The sequence below is a fragment of the Dryas octopetala genome, chromosome 9 (genome assembly GCF_963921425.1).
Source record: "Dryas octopetala chromosome 9, drDryOcto1.1, whole genome shotgun sequence".
NCBI lineage: Eukaryota > Viridiplantae > Streptophyta > Magnoliopsida > Rosales > Rosaceae > Dryas > Dryas octopetala.
In genome coordinates this window covers 2,746,012-2,765,399 of record NC_141374.1, presented here as the reverse complement: position 1 = coordinate 2,765,399, position 19,388 = coordinate 2,746,012, and the positions used below count along the sequence as shown (strand labels likewise).

General features: G+C 40.5%; 1 protein-coding gene across 1 annotated transcript; it reads left to right on the top strand.

Annotated features, from left to right (window-relative positions):
- Positions 1-1,710: 1,710 nt before the first annotated feature.
- On the top strand, positions 1,711-18,286 carry LOC147273171 (uncharacterized). Its single transcript, XM_086228166.1, has 4 exons — positions 1,711-1,782; positions 2,256-2,631; positions 8,155-9,054; positions 18,141-18,286. The coding sequence occupies exons 1-4, from the start codon at positions 1,711-1,713 to the stop codon at positions 18,284-18,286; spliced, it is 1,494 nt and encodes a 497-aa protein (XP_086084292.1).
- The last annotated feature ends 1,102 nt before the right edge of the window (positions 18,287-19,388 follow it).

Here is a 19,388-nt window from a genome sequence, read left to right as displayed (position 1 = left end):
GCAACAAGTGGATATCCTAAGATAATATTCAGGAGAAAAGGGATCATAGAGGACATAGGGTACATTAATTTGGAGCTATGCGCTATGTGTTTGTCACTCTCACAGATCGTAATGACTCTTGCATGGGTAACAGCTGCCTTAGCTTAGCACTAGGGAACATGCAAGTTAACTGGCTAAGGAAGGCCCAAGAAGCTCTTAGTTTATGCACAGTAAGGGGAGTAATTGCTAAAAGTAACAAGCCAAACCTTTTAGTAGACGAACTTTGTTGACATGTTTATATATTGATTGTTAATATCCATAGTAGAGTGAATGGTATGCTAGTGGTGGATTCTGACCCCTAGTGTTTCTTTATTATTGTTTTATCCAAATTCATTCAGTTGTTATTTTAAAGTTTTGTCATTTATCTATTAGTTTGTCTAGTCTCAAAAACCAATCAAAACCCCCCATTTGCGTGTGTGAGTTAGAGTTGATTTAATCGAATTTAATTAAGTTAGTGATCATAACACTAGTACAATTCCCTGTGGGATCGACCTCGTATTTGTAAGCTTTGCTACTCTGCGATTCGTGCACTTGCGAGTTAACCTAGAGCTCAGAAAAGGGTATTTAATTTGCTCTAGGAAAACATACAACAAGTTTTTGGCGCCGTTGCGGGGGAATTATTATTTGTGTTGATTGCTAGTTTAATTAACTTTAGTTAAGTCATTTTAGTTAGGTTTTATTTTTTGTTTTTATTTTTGGTTCTCACTGATTTCTCTTGTTTCTAAGGTACAATGGAGGAATCAAATTCGAAGATCACTCCTCTTTCACGCGTAGAAGGCCAAAAGGTGTTGAGTGCGTACAAGGGAAGGCCGAGACTCAATTGGACACCATTAAGGATGAGGTCGACTCTTGTGTCGCCGAAAGGAAGTGAATCTGAAGAAGCATACGAAGAGGAGAAATCAGAAGATGAAGTCGAGGAGACCTTGCAGCCGAATGCATCTCAAATGAGAATACCTTTGAGTGATTATTCGTCTCCAACACTTCTAGCTCAACCTACGTGCATTGTTTACTCTCAAGTGGAAGCTGATTTTGAACTTTCAAGTGGGACAATCAAACTTCTTCCATCATTTCATGGGTTAGAAGGAGAGGATCCCTACGTGCATATCAAGGAATTTCATGCAATAAGCGAGATTGGCAAGCTGAGGGGGTTGAGCGATGATCAAAGGAAGTTAAGGTTATTTCCATTCTCTCTTAAAGATAAAGCTAAACATTGGTTGTTTTTCTTGCAGGTCGCTTCAATTACAACATGGGAGGAACTGGCATCTAAGTTTCTTCTGAGGTTCTATCCAGTTAGCAAGACTATCATCATGAGGAAGCAGATCTTAGGGTTTACACAATCAGAGGACGAAGTGTTTCATGAGAGTTGGGAAAGGTACCAAGAGCTTCTGACTTCGTGTCCGCACCATAATTTTGCCCCATGGATGCAGATTGAGTACTTTTATGAGGGTCTGTTGGATCAAGATCGTAATATGGTGGATATGACATGTGGAGGAGCACTGAAAAAGAAGACTTTTGAGGAAGCATGGACACTCTTTGACACATTGGCATTGAGTTCACAGCAGTGGAATAGACAGAAAAGAGTGGAAAAGAAATCAGCTATGGAAGCTGAGATGTCTGAGCTTAAGCAGATGATGCAGGTTCTGATGGAAAATCAGGAAGCTAGGCCATCACATGGAGAGTCATGTTTTGAGGTTGAAAAAGTTCAAGCTAGACCGAGTGTACAGTCCCCAGTTGAGCAGCGAAGTACTTATTTGGAGGACATGATTGCTACATTAGCCCAGAGTACAGCTTCGATGTCTAATGATACTAAGACGTTTATGAATAAGACTGAGGAGCAGTTGAGTGTCACAGCTAAAGCTATCTCGAATTTGGAAGCCCAATTGGAACAAGTGACTTTGACCTTGGACAAAGTGGTAAAGGGTGCACCAATTCAGGATAAGGCCGAAGCAATCACTACTTTGAGAAGTGGGAAAGTGATTGACAACAAAGTGGGCACTACTCAAGGTGATAATGCAGACAACGAGGATGAAGTTGAGATTTTAGAGCCCGAACAAGTGGAAAAGTATAACAGGGATAAAGTTAAGATTAAGGATGAGGAAGAGGAGGAAAGAAAGAAACAAGAAAAGCACATTGCTACACGTGCTAGCAAGAAGGCCGTGACTACCTCCTCTATCCCAAGAGCTCCATTGCCTTTCCCTCAACATCAATGGAAGCAGAATAAAGATGAGCAAGCCAAGGAAATTTTAGAGATGTTTAAGAAAGTGGAAATCAACATTCCTTTGCTTGATGCTATTCAGCAGATTCCTAAGTATGCCAAGTTCTTGAAGGAATTGTGCACACACAAGAGAAAATTCAAAGAACATGAACAGGTGTGTCTAAGTGAAGAAGTCAGTGCTGTTTTGCAAAGAAAGTTGCCGCCCAAGTTGAAGGACCCTGGCAGTTTTACGATTCCATGTTTGGTTGGGGATCATAAGTTTGAGAAGGCATTGCTGGATTTGGGAGCAAGTATAAATTTGATGCCGTATTCAGTTTTCGCACAGTTGGGCATAGGAGATCTTAAACCTACTAGTGTTACTCTTCAATTGGCAGATCGTTCAGTAAAGGTTCCGAAAGGTGTAGTTGAAGATGTGCTGGTTCGGGTTGCAGATTTGATCATGCCCGCTGATTTTATCATTCTTGAAATGGAGGATACCCCAATTAGAGGGAATGAGCTACCGATCATATTGGGAAGACCGTTCATGGCCACAGCGAACACCAAGATTGATGTGAGTAATGGGAAGTTGACAATGTCTGTTCTTGGTGAAACAGTTGAGTTTGATGTTTTTGGTGCAATGAAATATCCAAAGGAGAAGGATGATTGCTTGAGGATTGATAGTTTGGACCCATTGGTTGAGGAAGTGTGCGAAACTAGCCTTGTGATGAGTGTTCATTTTACGTTATTTTATGATACTAACTCCCTAACCTAGAGTGTTAGAACTCGATACTTTGGTGTCTGTTATCTTGTTTTTGTGTTTTTAGGTCTAATGAAGCAAAAATAGGAAATATGAGCAAATGGAGCCGTTTTGGGACATTTCCTGGACAAACTAGGAAACGAGTAGAAATCCTAGTCAAATGAGGATTCCTAGTCACAAGAGGAAACATCAAGCCCAGAACCATCATTGCCAAGCCAGAAATGAGAAATCCTAATTGAAGCAGGAATTCCTGGTTGAACTAGGAAACCTAATCCTACTAGGAAAAGGAGTCTTGATGAGACTAGGAGTCACTAGGGGCAATATGGTCATTATGGGAAGTTGAAATGGACAAGGAATCTTTTGAGTGCTCATTTTACACTATTTTATGATACTAACTCCCTAACTCAGAGTGCAAGAACTCGGTATTTTGTGTGTTGTTAGTTTGTTTTTGTTTTTATAGGATAAAATGAGCAAAGAAGAGAAAAGGAGCCAAAAGGACCATTTTTAGACATTTCCTAGTCAAACTAGGAAAACAAGAGAAATCCTGGTCAAACCAGGAAGGGGGCCGAAATCCTAGTCGAATGAGGATTCCTAGTCATACTAGGAAACATCAAGTCCAGAACCATCATTGCGGAGCCAGAAATGAGAAATCCTGATTGGAACAGGAAATCCTGGTTGAACTAGGAAACCTAACCCAACTAGGGAAAGGAGTCCTAATGACACTAGGAGACCTCAGGGGCAATATGGTCATTACGAGAAGTCAAAATGGATAAGGAATCCTTCATTTACAAGAATTCCTAGTCACACTAGGAAATGTTGGTCAAAGTCAACTTTACAAAGTCAAGGTTCCAGAAGCTTCTAGAAGGTGGTGGGCATCCATGGGATTAAATGGAGGGAAGAAATGAATTCGAATTCAAATGGAAATGAGGGGCAAAATGGGAAGTCAAAGTTAATGGTCAAGGGTCAACTATGAAAAGTCAACAAGTCAAGTGGGCCATGGGCCTATGCAAATGCCGAAATCTGAGGGGCCATACATGCATGCATGCACCAGCCCAAGATGAAGCCCAATGCGCAAGCTAGAAGGTGGCAGCCATGAAGTGAAACCCTAGGGGGGCTGGCGTGTGGTACTTAAGCCCAAAGCCAAAGCCTTGCTTTAAGCCCAAAGCTTTCCCTAACCCTAGCAGCAGCCGCATCTTTCTTGTTCTTGCCTCCCAAGGAATCCTAGCTGAAAAAAAGAAGTCAAAACCCTGGAAAATAGAGCACCAATTTCGACAGCAATTCTGTAATTCTCCAGAACGAATCAGGTAGCATGCCATATATGGTTGGAAAGATACGGATGTTAGCTTCGCAGGGAATTTTACGGATTTCGATTCCGAGTTTTCTAGCTCAAGATATGGCCATTTTAGTGGAGGTAGCGCAGCAGTTCCGCGAGCTGAAAGAGGAGTTACGCCCAAAAAGAGCCCAAATCAGCCCAAGGCCCATGCTTGGCCGAAAATTATAAGCCTTGGTGTGCAAGGAATGCACTTATCCCACATTGAAGAGAAAGAGAAATCTCAGCCCCACTTCCCTCTATAAATATATCTCTAAAAATCAGAAAAGGGGTTCTGTTCTGAAGTTCTCTTCTCTCCTCTTTAATTTTCAGAAACCCTAGCTAGCCTCCTTCTCTTTCTTTTATTTTTCTGAAGCAAACCCTAGCAGCCACCATCTCTTTCTTTATTTTTCTTGTGCCGCAGCCACCTTCTCTCCCTTCCTTTTTATTCTTCTTCTTTTCTCTTGTGGCCGAACATAGCAGCCACCTTTTCTTGTGTGCTTTCTTTTATTTTGTGCTGAACTGAAGAAGGAGGATCAAGTGAAGCCGCAGCCACCACCACCAAGTTGCGCCACCAAGCCGCAGCCACCTCCAGCAGCCACGCCATCACCACCTTGCTGCCACCTTGCCGAGCACCTCAGCCTCCTCGCCGTGGAGCCCAAGGCCGAGCAGCCCCATTACGCACCACCATTGCAGCCGCACCTCCACCTTGCTGCCCCGGCTTGATCTCTCTCCCTTTCTTTTATTTTCATTATTTTAATCATGCATTATTTATTTGTGAATTTAATTATGTGTAGCTGAATATTGGGCTAGGGCTAGGATGAAGCCCTAGCATTGCTGTTCACTTTTACTATGGATTATTAATATTTTGATTGTTTATATGTTGACAAATCTTGGATCTCTGTTTAAATTGAATCTATTTGTTTCGCATCTTTGACTGATCACCTTAGGTTGCATGCATCTAGATATATGTTGTGAAACTAAATAAGCTCGAAAGGATGATAGTTTCAATAGGCAACAAGTGGGTATCCTAAGATAATATTCATGAGAAAAGAGATCATAGATGACATACAGTACATTAATTTGGAGCCATGCGCTATGTGTTTGTCACTCTCACAGATCGTAACGACTCTTGCATGGGTAACAGCTGCCTTAGCTTAGAACTAGGGAACATGCAAGTTAACTGGCTAAGGAAGGCCCAAGAAGCTCTTAGTTTATGCACAGTAAGGGGAGTAATTGCTAAAAGTGACTAGCCAAACCTTTTAGTAGACGAACTTTGTCAACATGTTTATCTATTGATTGTTAATATCCATAGTAGAGTGAATGATATGCTAGTGGTGGATTCTGACCCCTAGTGTTTCTTTATTATTGTTTTATCCAAATTCATTCAGTTGTTATTTTAAAGTTTTGTCATTTATCTGTTAGTTTATCTAGTCTCAAAAACCAATCAAAACCCCCCCATTTGTTTATCTATTGATTGTTAATATCCATAGTAGAGTGAATGATATGCTAGTGGTGGATTCTGACCCCTAGTGTTTCTTTATTATTGTTTTATCCAAATTCATTCAGTTGTTATTTTAAAGTTTTGTCATTTATCTGTTAGTTTATCTAGTCTCAAAAACCAATCAAAACCCCCCATTTGCGTGTGTGAGTTAGAGTTGATTTAATCGAATTTAATTAAGTTAGTGGTCATAACACTAGTACAATTCCCTGTGGGATCGACCTCGTATTTGTAAGCTTTGCTACTCCGCGATTCGTGCACTTGCGAGTTAACCTAGAGCTCAGAAAAAGTTATTTAATTTGCTCTAGGAAAACATATAACAAGTTTTTGGCGCCGTTGCCGGGGAATTGTTATTTGTGTTGATTGCTAGTTTAATTAACTTTAGTTAAGTCATTTTAGTTAGGTTTTATTTTCTGTTTTTATTTTTGGTTCTCACTGATTTCTCTTGTTTCTAAGGTACAATGGAAGAATCAAATTCGAAGATCACTCCTCTTTCACGCGTAGAAGGCCAAAAGGTGTTGAGTGCGTACAAGGGAAGGCCGAGACTCAATTGGACACCATTAAGGATGAGGTCGACTCTTGTGTCGCCGAAAGGAAGTGAATCTGAAGAAGCATACGAAGAGGAGAAATCAGAAGAGGAAGTCGAGGAGACCCTGCAGTCGAAAGCCTCTCAAATGAGAATACCTTTGAGTGATTATTCGTCTCCAACGCTTCTAGCTCAACCAACGTGCATTGCTTATTCTCAAGTGGAAGCTGATTTTGAACTTTCAAGTGGGACAATCAAACTTCTTCCATCATTTCATGGGTTAGAAGGAGAAGATCCCTACGTGCATCTTAAGGAATTTCATGCGATATGCGAGATTGGCAAGCTGAGGGGATTGAGCGATGATCAAAAGAAGTTAAGGTTATTTCCATTCTCTCTTAAAGATAAAGCTAAACATTGGTTGTTTTCCTTGCAGGTCGCTTCTATTAAAACATGGGAAGAACTGGCATTTAAGTTTCTGTTGAGGTTCTATCCAGTTAGCAAGACTATCATCATGAGGAAGCAGATCTTAGGGTTTACACAATCAGAGGACGAAGTGTTTCATGAGAGTTGGGAAAGGTACCAAGAGCTTCTGACTTCGTGTCCACACCATAATTTTGCCCCATGGATGCAGATTGAGTACTTTTATGAGGGTCTGTTGGATCAAGATCGTAATATGGTGGATATGACATGTGGAGGAGCACTAAAAAAGAAGACTTTTGAGGAAGCATGGACACTCTTTGACACATTGGCATTGAGTTCACAGCAGTGGAATAGACGGAAAAGAGTGGAAAAGAAATCAGCTATGGAAGCTGAGATGTCTGAGCTTAAGCAGATGATGTAGGTTCTGATGGCAAATCAGGAAGCTAGGCCATCACATGGAGAGTCATGTTTTGAGGTTGAAAAAGTTCAAGTTAGACCGAGTGTACAGTCCCCTGTTAAGCAACGAAGTACTTATTTGGAGGACATGATGGCTACATTAGCCCAGAGTACAGCTTCGATGTCTAATGATACTAAGACGTTTATGAATAAGACTGAGGAGCAGTTGAGTGTCACAGCTAAAGCTATCTCGAATTTGGAAGCCCAATTGGAACAAGTGACTTTGACCTTGGACAAAGTGGTAAAGGGTGCACCAATTCAGGATAAGGCCGAAGCAATCACTACTTTGAGAAGTGGGAAAGTGATTGACAACAAAGTGGGCACTACTCAAGGTGATAATCCAGGCAATAAGGATGAAGTTGAGGTGCTAGATCCTGAACAAGTGGAAAAGTATAAGAGGGATAAAGTTAAGGTTAAGGATGAGGAAGAGGAGGAAAGAAAGAAGCAAGAAAAGCACATTGCTACGCGTGCTAGCAAGAAGGCCGAGATTACTTCCTCTATTCCAAGAGCTCCATTACCTTTCCCTCAACGTCAATGGAAGCAGAATAAGGATGAGCAAGCAAGGAAATTTTAGAGATGTTTAAGAAGGTGGAAATCAACATTCCTTTGCTTGATGCTATTCAGCAGATTCCTAAGTATGCCAAGTTTTTGAAGGAATTGTGCACACACAAGAGGAAATTCAAAGAGCATGAGCAGGTGTGTTTGAGTGAAGAAGTCAGTGCGGTTTTGCAAAGGAAGCTGCCACCAAAGTTGAAAGACCCTGGCAGTTTTACGATCCCATGTTTGGTTGGGGATCACAAGTTTGAGAAGGCATTGCTGGATTTGGGAGCAAGTATTAATTTGATGCCGTATTCAGTTTTCGCACAGTTGGGCATAGGAGATCTTAAACCTACTAGTGTTACTCTTCAATTGGCAGATCGTTCAGTAAAGGTTCCGAAAGGTGTGGTTGAAGATGTGCTGGTTCGGGTTGCAGATTTGATCATGCCCGCTGATTTCATCATTCTTGAAATGGAGGATACCCCAATTAGAGGGAATGAGCTACCGATCATATTGGGAAGACCGTTCATGGCCACGGCGAACACCAAGATTGATGTGAGTAATGGGAAGTTGACAATGTTTGTACTTGGTGAAACAGTTGAGTTTGATGTTTTTGGTGCAATGAAGTATCCAAAGGAGGAGGATGATTGCCTAAGGATTGATAGTTTGGACCCATTGGTTGAGGAAGTGGGCGAAACTAATCTTGCAGAAGATACATTGGAGGTTGCTTTGGGAGCACTCGAGTCTAGTGAGTTGGAAGAAAACGTGGAAACAACTCGTACACGTTTGGAAGGCACCCGACCTCTCAGAAATAAGTGGTTCAACCAGTTTGAAATGTTAGTGCCTACTAATCAAAAGACGCTTCCCTCTATTGAGCAAGCACCTAAGTTGGAGCTGAAACCGTTACCAGAGCATTTGAAATATGCATTTTTGGGAGAGAATGAGACCTTGCCTGTGATTATTGCAGCTAATTTGAGTGCAAGCGAGGAAGAAAGACTCTTGAGAATTCTGAAGGAAAATCGGTTAGCATTGGGATGGACCATAGCCGATATCAAGGGGATCTCACCCACAGTGTGTATGCACAGAATTTTACTTGAGGAGGAATCCAAGCCTACTCGTGATGCCCAAAGAAGACTGAATCCAACTCTGAAGGAAGTCGTGCGTAATGAGGTAATCAAATTGTTGGATGTTGGTATTATTTATCCTATCAGTGATTCGAAGTGGGTTAGTCCTGTTCAAGTAGTGCCAAAGAAAAGTGGTATTACTGTGGTGAAGAATGAGCATAATGAGTTGGTTCCCCAAAGGACACAAACCGGTTGGCGTGTTTGTATTGACTATCGGAAGCTGAACACCGCGACAAGAAAGGATCATTTTCCTTTGCCATTTATTGACCAGATGTTGGAAAGGTTGGCCGGCCATAGTCACTATTGCTTTTTGGATGGGTATAGTGGGTATAATCAGATTGCTATTGCACCGGAGGATCAAGAGAAGACCACGTTCACATGTCCATTTGGTACATTTGCTTATAGGAGGATGCCATTCGGATTGTGCAATGCGCCTGCAACGTTTCAGAGATGCATGATGTCTATTTTCTCTGACATGGTGGAACGAATCATTGAGGTATTTATGGATGATTTTTCTGTTTTTGGTTCGTCTTTTGATGCATGCCTGGATAACTTGTCTTTAGTTCTGAAAAGATGTCAAGAAGCCAATCTAGTGCTTAATTGGGAGAAATGTCACTTCATGGTTCAACAAGGGATAGTATTGGGTCATGTGATTTCGAAGGAGGGCATACAAGTTGATAAGGCCAAGATTGATGTGATTCAGAGATTGCCGCCTCCATCGAGTGTTAAAGAAGTAAGAAGTTTTCTAGGCCATGCTGGGTTTTATAGGAGGTTCATTAAGGACTTTTCCAAGATCTCCAGGCCTTTGTGCACCTTATTGCAAAAAGAGGTGAATTTCGAGTTTAATGAGGATTGCTTGGTTGCATTTAACAAGTTGAAGAAGTTACTCACTTCCGCTCCAATCATCATGCCACCTGATTGGAACCTGCCGTTTGAGCTCATGTGTGATGCAAGTGACTATGCTGTTGGAGCTGTTTTGGGTCAGAGAGTTGATAAACTGCCACATGTGATTTATTATGCAAGCAGAACTCTGAATGATGCACAGTTGAACTATTCTACTACAGAGAAGGAGTTGCTTGCTGTGATCTTTGCCTTGGAGAAATTTAGAAGTTATTTGATTGGGTCTAAGATTATCATCTACACGGATCATGCCGCTCTCAAGTATCTGCTGAATAAGAAAGACGCCAAGCCGAGGTTGATTAGATGGACTCTGTTGCTACAGGAATTTGATATTGAGATCAAGGATAAGAAAGGTTGTGAGAATGTGGTAGCAGACCATTTGAGTAGACTCGTCAATGAGGAACAGTCTGAAGAGGACACACTACCGTTACGAGAGTCATTCCCGGACGAGCAGCTTTTTGCCATCTTGACTACTCCATGGTATGCTGACATAGCGAATTATTTAGCGAGTGGAGTGTTGCCCAATGATCTGACACACTATCAAAGGAAGAAGTTTTTGCATGACGTTAGACAGTATGTGTGGGATGATCCTTATTTGTTCAAATATGGGTCAGATCAGTTGATAAGACGATGTGTACCGGAATTGGAGCAGAGGAATATCATTGAGATGTGTCATTCTAAAGAATGTGGAGGCCATGGTGGAGGGACTAAGACCGCTTACAAGATTCTTCAAGCAGGTTTCTTTTGGCCAACTATCTTTCATGATTGTCATCAGTTTTATCTCACATGTGACAGGTGTCAGAAGATGGGAAATATTTCTGCTCGTGATCAGATGCCGCTGAACTTCATGTTGGAAGTTAAGATCTTTGATGTTTGGGGTATAGATTTCATGGGGCCATTTCCATCTTCTTTTGGATACGAGTACATTCTGGTTGGAGTTGATTATGTGTCTAAGTGGGTGGAAGCTGTCGCTTGTAGGACTAATGATGCTCGAGTGGTTTTGAATTTCCTTAAGACCAATATCTTTGCACGATTTGGTACCCCAAGAGCAATCATTAGTGATGGGGGGTCGCATTTTTGCAATAAGCTGTTTGAGGCCGTGATGAAGAAGTATGGAATAAGGCATAAAGTGGCTACTCCCTATCATCCTCAGACGAGTGGGCAAGTGGAAATATCGAATCGTGAGATCAAGTTCATTTTGGAAAGAACAGTGCTCGCCAATAGGAAGGATTGGTCTACCAAGCTTAATGATGCATTATGGGCTTATCGCACCGCTTACAAGTCACCCATTGGAATGTCTCCGTTTCGACTGATCTATGGGAAGGCTTGTCATTTACCAGTTGAGCTTGAGCATAAGGCATATTGGGCGATTAAGAAGTTCAATTTCGATATTCATGCCGTTGGTGAGAAAAGGAAGTTGCAGCTTAGTGAGCTGGAGGAAATACGACATTTCGCATATGAGAATGCTAAGTTGTACAAGGAAAGGACCAAGAGGTACCATGATAAGAAGCTACGTCCGCGAGAATTCTTTGTTGGAGGGAAGGTGTTATTATATGATACAAGATTACGTCTCTTCCCAGGCAAGTTGCGTTCGAGATGGACCGGACCTTATGAGGTGATTAGAGTGTTTCCCTATGGTACAGTTGAAATCAAGAATCCGAAGAATGGGAACATATTTAAGGTCAATGGTCATCGTGTGAAACCTTTCCTTGAACCTGATTTTGAGCTGAACCAAGAGAAAATTGATTTCTAGTACAAGACTAGGTCTGGCTGAAGACGTGAAACTTAGCGCTTCTTGGGAGGCAACCCAAGGGATGGATGACGAGGAGGAGGTGATTTTGTACATAGGGCAAGCCATTTTCACATCAGCCAAGGTATGTTTTCACCCTCTCTTTGCTCCGTTCAGTAGTTTTGTTTTATTTGTTGTTTTTCCCTTCCTCTTTTTATTACATTGTGCATTACATTTGTCATTCATTTAAACATTGAGGACAATTTTTCTTTTAAGTTTGGGGGTGGGGAATGCAACGCATTTTTCATTTTTAGTGTGTAAAAAAAAAATAAAAAAAAATAAAAAAAATAAAAAAATTTTACTTTTGTTGTAAATTAAGGGTATCAAACCCACATTAAAATGCATCTGTTCTTAAGATTTCAATCACCGTAGTGATGGATTCGAATCTTTAGAAGCATGCAACAATGTTTTTGTTTGTTTTAAGTCTTGAGTCCCCAACTAATTGATTTCATTATGTATGGTTATTTTGAGCATGTCTAGCTTGTATATATAGTATGTATTTTTCTTTATCTAGTATTGTTTCGTAACATGCTTTACAACTCTATGGACTTGTGGCCTTGTTTTCATGAGCTTAAGTGCTGACTTGCATGCTTAGAGATGCATATACTTAATAGAGTAGACTTGTATGACCTAAGTGAGCTTTTGAGCCCTGTACTTCAATTCGTGAGTGTTAACATTACTCTAATATTTTCTTGTCATATAAAGTCGTTGTGATCTCATTATTCTTTCTTTTGATTAAGTACTTGGAATATAATTGTGAATCAAAAAGCTAGAACTTCTCTCTTATTCTATTCAAAGCATGGATATAACTACATGAATCTTAGGAGATGATATTAGGCCTTGTTTTTTTTTAACCCATAGCCTAAAGCCTACCCTGTGTTATAACCCTAGTCAAACATTTTGAGCCTAATGACCTTTTCTTTGTTCACCCTTATACCAAACCCTAAGTTTGGGGGAGTTTCACTCCTTAACCTGTTTACCTTACTGATGGATTTGCATTGAGCTAATGAAGCTGTGAGGTTAAAAAGAAATGTGTGTGCATAGCTTGGAAGAGAATGAATTGTGCTTAAGAGTGTTTGTCGTTCCCTTTCCACAAAAAAAAAAAAAAAAAAAAATCAATCAATCAAGAATCAAAAATCAAAGGGAAGGGACGATTTCAAAAGATGGAAGTGGAAAGGTGTTCGAATTCGAGCTATGAGTGCAAAATTATGAAGGAATGCCTCCATTATTGTTTGGTGCAAATCCATAGTCTGTAGCCCTTTGTTATCCGTTTCATTTCAATACCCTATCCTAACCTAAGCCTCCATTACAACCCTTATTAAAGCCCTACTTGATCTTGGGAGAATTGTAGTTCATTATGTGGAGTCTAGATAAAAGGGAAGCTTATGGTTATTGATTCTGTTCCAAGTATTTTAATTCCTTCTATTGAGATCAGTATTTTTGTTCATGGTGCCTGTCTTTCATGATTAATATGTGAGCTTTTTGTATTTATTTATCATATCATCTCTCACATATACTTGAGTGCACGTATTGACCCAATATCTGAGCGTTTTATTGTTGAGAGTATGCCTTAGTGAGAATTGAAGTTGAATCTATTTTGTAAATGCTGATTTGGTCTTGTTTGTCTAACACTTGAGTTTGTGTCAAGGATGGTCTATACGCTTCATGGAGGAGTAAGGTATGTTAATTGAAGCATTATTAGAGATTGAGGAATAAATTCTATATGTATCTTGCTTGACTATGCTATTTATGGCTGTACTTATGAAGTCATGTGTTGGGATGTTTTGAGTTTGTCTTGAGTCTTTTCTTTGTTCTTTTTGCTCGAGGACTAGCAAAATCTAAGTTTGGGGGTGTGTTGAGTGCTCATTTTACACTATTCTATGATACTAACTCCCTAACTCAGAGTGCAAGAACTCGGTATTTTGTGTGTTGTTAGTTTGTTTTTGTTTTTATAGGATAAAATGAGCAAAGAAGAGAAAAGGAGCCAAAAGGACCATTTTTAGACATTTCCTAGTCAAACTAGGAAAACAAGAGAAATCCTGGTCAAACCAGGAAGGGGGCCGAAATCCTAGTCGAATGAGGATTCCTAGTCATACTAGGAAACATCAAGTCCAGAACCATCATTGCGGAGCCAGAAATGAGAAATCCTGATTGGAACAGGAAATCCTGGTTGAACTAGGAAACCTAACCCAACTAGGGAAAGGAGTCCTAATGACACTAGGAGACCTCAGGGGCAATATGGTCATTACGAGAAGTCAAAATGGATAAGGAATCCTTCATTTACAAGAATTCCTAGTCACACTAGGAAATGTTGGTCAAAGTCAACTTTACAAAGTCAAGGTTCCAGAAGCTTCTAGAAGGTGGTGGGCATCCATGGGAATAAATGGAGGGAAGAAATGAATTCGAATTCAAATGGAAATGAGGGGCAAAATGGGAAGTCAAAGTTAATGGTCAAGGGTCAACTATGAAAAGTCAACAAGTCAAGTGGGCCATGGGCCTATGCAAATGCCGAAATCTGAGGGGCCATACATGCATGCATGCACCAGCCCAAGATGAAGCCCAATGCGCAAGCTAGAAGGTGGCAGCCATGAAGTGAAACCCTAGGGGGGCTGGCGTGTGGTACTTAAGCCCAAAGCCAAAGCCTTGCTTTAAGCCCAAAGCTTTCCCTAACCCTAGCAGCAGCCGCATCTTTCTTGTTCTTGCCTCCCAAGGAATCCTAGCTGAAAAAAAGAAGTCAAAACCCTGGAAAATAGAGCACCAATTTCGACAGCAATTCTGTAATTCTCCAGAACGAATCAGGTAGCATGCCATATATGGTTGGAAAGATACGGATGTTAGCTTCGCAGGGAATTTTACGGATTTCGATTCCGAGTTTTCTAGCTCAAGATATGGCCATTTTAGTGGAGGTAGCGCAGCAGTTCCGCGAGCTGAAAGAGGAGTTACGCCCAAAAAGAGCCCAAATCAGCCCAAGGCCCATGCTTGGCCGAAAATTATAAGCCTTGGTGTGCAAGGAATGCACTTATCCCACATTGAAGAGAAAGAGAAATCTCAGCCCCACTTCCCTCTATAAATATATCTCTAAAAATCAGAAAAGGGGTTCTGTTCTGAAGTTCTCTTCTCTCCTCTTTAATTTTCAGAAACCCTAGCTAGCCTCCTTCTCTTTCTTTTATTTTTCTGAAGCAAACCCTAGCAGCCACCATCTCTTTCTTTATTTTTCTTGTGCCGTAGCCACCTTCTCTCCCTTCCTTTTTATTCTTCTTCTTTTCTTTTGTGGCCGAACATAGCAGCCACCTTTTCTTGTGTGCTTTCTTTTATTTTGTGCTGAACTGAAGAAGGAGGATCAAGTGAAGCCGCAGCCACCACCACCAAGTTGCGCCACCAAGCCGCAGCCACCTCCAGCAGCCACGCCATCACCACCTTGCTGCCACCTTGCCGAGCACCTCAGCCTCCTCGCCGTGGAGCCCAAGGCCGAGCAGCCCCATTACGCACCACCATTGCAGCCGCACCTCCACCTTGCTGCCCCGGCTTGATCTCTCTCCCTTTCTTTTATTTTCATTATTTTAATCATGCATTATTTATTTGTGAATTTAATTATGTGTAGCTGAATATTGGGCTAGGGCTAGGATGAAGCCCTAGCATTGCTGTTCACTTTTACTATGGATTATTAATATTTTGATTGTTTATATGTTGACAAATCTTGGATCTCTGTTTAAATTGAATCTATTTGTTTCGCATCTTTGACTGATCACCTTAGGTTGCATGCATCTAGATATATGTTGTGAAACTAAATAAGCTCGAAAGGATGATAGTTTCAATAGGCAACAAGTGGGTATCCTAAGATAATATTCATGAGAAAAGAGATCATAGATGACATACAGTACATTAATTTGGAGCCATGCGCTATGTGTTTGTCACTCTCACAGATCGTAACGACTCTTGCATGGGTAACAGCTGCCTTAGCTTAGAACTAGAGAACATGCAAGTTAACTGGCTAAGGAAGGCCCAAGAAGCTCTTAGTTTATGCACAGTAAGGGGAGTAATTGCTAAAAGTGACTAGCCAAACCTTTTAGTAGACGAACTTTGTCAACATGTTTATCTATTGATTGTTAATATCCATAGTAGAGTGAATGATATGCTAGTGGTGGATTCTGACCCCTAGTGTTTCTTTATTATTGTTTTATCCAAATTCATTCAGTTGTTATTTTAAAGTTTTGTCATTTATCTGTTAGTTTATCTAGTCTCAAAAACCAATCAAAACCCCCCATTTGCGTGTGTGAGTTAGAGTTGATTTAATCGAATTTAATTAAGTTAGTGGTCATAACACTAGTACAATTCCCTGTGGGATCGACCTCGTATTTGTAAGCTTTGCTACTACGCGATTCGTGCACTTGCGAGTTAACCTAGAGCTCAGAAAAAGTTATTTAATTTGCTCTAGGAAAACATACAACAGAATCCTACATCTACAAGGAATCCTAGTGGGACTAGGAAAGGTTGGTCAAAGTCAACTCTATCAAGTCAAGGTTCCAGAAGCTTCTAGAAGGTGGTGGACATCCATGGAAATGAGGGGCGAAATGGAAAGTTAAAGTCAATGGTCAAGGGTCAACTATGACATGTCGTCAAGTCAAATGGGCCATGGGCCTATGTGGAAGTCAATGGCAAGGTGGCAGCCCATGCATACATGCGCATCCCATGCAAGCCCATGCGCCTAAACCTAGCAGCCTAAGTCCATCACGCCATGCAAGGTGGAAGCCCATGCACTGAAACCCTAGGGCCTGTGCAACCCATTCAGCCCAAGTCATGCAGCCATGCGCAAGCTAGAAGGGAGGAAGCCCATCACGTCACTTGCAGCAGCCCATCCCATACAGCCATGCGCAAGCCATGCAGCCCAAGTCCATCACGCCATGCAAAGAGAAAGCCCAAGGAATCCTAGCTGAAAAAGAAGTCAAAACCCTGAAAAATAGAGCACCAATTTCGACAGCAATTCTATAATTCTCCAGAGAGAACCAGGTAGCATACCATATATGGTTGGAAAGATACGGATGTTAGCTTCGCAGGGAATTTTACGAATTTCAATTCCGAGTTTTCTAGCTCAAGATATGGCCATTTTAGTGGAGGTAGCGCAGCAGTTCCGCGAGTTGAAAATAAGGTACGCCCAAAAAGTGCCCAAATCAGCCCAAGGCCCACTTTTGGCCGAAAATTAGAAGTCTTAAGGAGCAAGAAATTCACTTAAGCCCATGTTCTTTTAATGAAACCCTAGCCGCACCTTGTCTTCTCCTTGCCTCCAAAGGAATCCTCACCTCACCTCTATAAATATATCCTATTCTCTCATTGTTTAGGGTTCCCATATTTTTATATTTTCAGAATTCAGAGAGAGAGAGGGAGGCCGAATTTCAGAGGGAGAGAGTGAGAGGGTGGCGCCACTTGAGGGAGAATGAGAGACCATGTGCCGCAGCCCTAGCTCACCTTTGCCGTGAGCCTCCTTGCTGCTATGTCTCTCCTCTTCTTCTCTCTTGTGCCGCTGCCACTCTCTTGTGATGTTCTTTGTTTTTCTTTTGATTTTCTTCTTTTTCTTTAATTAATTAGCTTGTTCTTGCTTACATTGTGGATTTAATTATTATAATGGAAGTTAGATCTCTTATTTTCTTTATTATTATGTTTTGAGTTTTTTTTTTTATTGCTTTGCTAAGTTGGATGATGAAACTTTAATTGTGAGTTATGCAATGGTGACACTTGTGATTTAATTTGATGCATGTAGTAAATCCTTGATCTCTATTTAAATTGACTCTATTTGTTTTGCATCTTTGACTGATCACCTTAGGTTGCATGCATCTAGATTTATGTTGTGAAACTAAACAAGCTCGAAAGGATGATAGTTTCAGTAGGCAACAAGTGGGTATCCTAAGATAATATTCATGAGAAAAGGGATCATAGATGACATACAGTACATTAATTTGGAGCCATGCGCTATGTGTTTGTCACTCTCACAGATCGTAACGACTCTTGCATGGGTAACAGCTGTCTTAGCTTAGAACTAGGGAACATGCAAGTTAACTGGCTAAGGAAGGCCCAAGAAGCTCTTAGTTTATGCACAGTAAGGGGAGTAATTGCTAAAAGTGACTAGCCAAACCTTTTAGTAGATGAACTTTATTACATTTATGCATTATCTTGAATTGCTTGGTTGTATTTCCATCAATTGGTGTGGATTCTGAATTCTTAGCATTGCAATTGTGTGTGTGTGTGTGTGTATGTGGTGTGTGTGAGTTTAACAATCTACAAACCCCCCCTGCCGTGTGTGTGTGTTTGGTGATTCTAGTTGGTAAGTTGAATTGGTTTGATGTGTATTTACCTATTCCTCGTGGGATCGACCTCGTACTTATACGCTATGCTTACATGAGCGATTCGTATACTTGCGAGCTACAACTTGGTATTCGTTTCTAAATTCCAAGTAAAACAAGTTGTACAAAAAGGAGCAACAAGTTTTTGGCGCCGTTGCCTGGGAATGGTGCTAAATATCATCGAATTGGTTTTACTTATCATTAGAATTAGGTTAGGTTATTTATTTTTCTTTGTAGTTTTTTTTTTTCTTAGGTTTTAGTAATGCTATTTTCTACTTGAATTCTTATTCTAACCAATTATTGTTTTTGAGAGTTTTTGGAAGGTTCAAAGAGTCCATGAAGGATGGCGAGGTTTCCAAAGCCGAGAGCAAGAAAGGGAAGAAGAGGACATTTGAGTAGACGATTGGCAACGTCTGGCTGAAGACGTACAAACTTAGCGCTGTTTGGGAGGCAACCCAAAGCTTTTGAAGAAATCAAGGGAGTGAGTCGAGAAGACCAAGGAGGCCGCGCCTATGCTTTGAGGATCATGGTGGCTGTGCATTCATTGGGCCATGCTTGCAATCCAAGTACACAATTTCTTTCATCCTTGCTTCATTGAACCAATTTTTAGTTTTTTGTATTTTTGGTTTTGTTGGATAATTGTTTTGATTCCCTTACTTTAACTGATCATGCATGATTGTTATTTCTTTCACATTGAGGACAATGAGTCATTTAAGTTTGGGGGGAAACGCAATTTCTTTGTTTTTAGGTTTCTAGGTTTTTCTACAAAAAAAAAAAAAAAAAAAATTTCTTTCTGTTTGTTTTCAATTAGGGTGTTAAAACCCACAACAAAATGCAATTCTCTAAGATTCATTCCACTCTAATGATGGAGTTGAATCCTTAGAACCGTGTTGCGACATTGTTTTAAATAAAAACAAAGTTTTGAGTCTTTTTGTTTTTAATTGTATTTTTAGAGTCCCCAACAAGTTGATTGATTGTTTATGGTCATTGAGAAGCATGTTTAGCATTGTTGTATATAATATGTGTTCTTCTTTTTCTAATATTGTTCCATAACCTATATTATGATTCTATGTGATTAGATCTTGTTTTCATAAGCTTGAGTTATGATTTGCATGATTTAGTGATTCATATACATTTTAGAGTAAACTTATATGACCTAAGTGAGCTTTTGAGCCTTGTCCTTCATTTTTCGAGTGTTAGACACCACTCTATTCCTTTCTTGTCATTTAAGTCGTTGTGTGATCTCATTATTCATTCTTTTGATCAAATGCTTGAAATACACATGATTTGAATCAATGAGCTAGAACTTCTCTCTTATTCTATGCAAAGCATGTTTATAACTACATGGAACCTAGGAAATGATTTTAGGCCCTGTTTGTTGTATTTTTAACCTTTAGTTAACCCTTTACTTTCTAAACCTAGTTTAACCTTAAGTTTGGGGGAGTTACATCCCTTGACCTAATTATTCTTTTATCTATGGTGTTGCATTGATTTGTGGCTT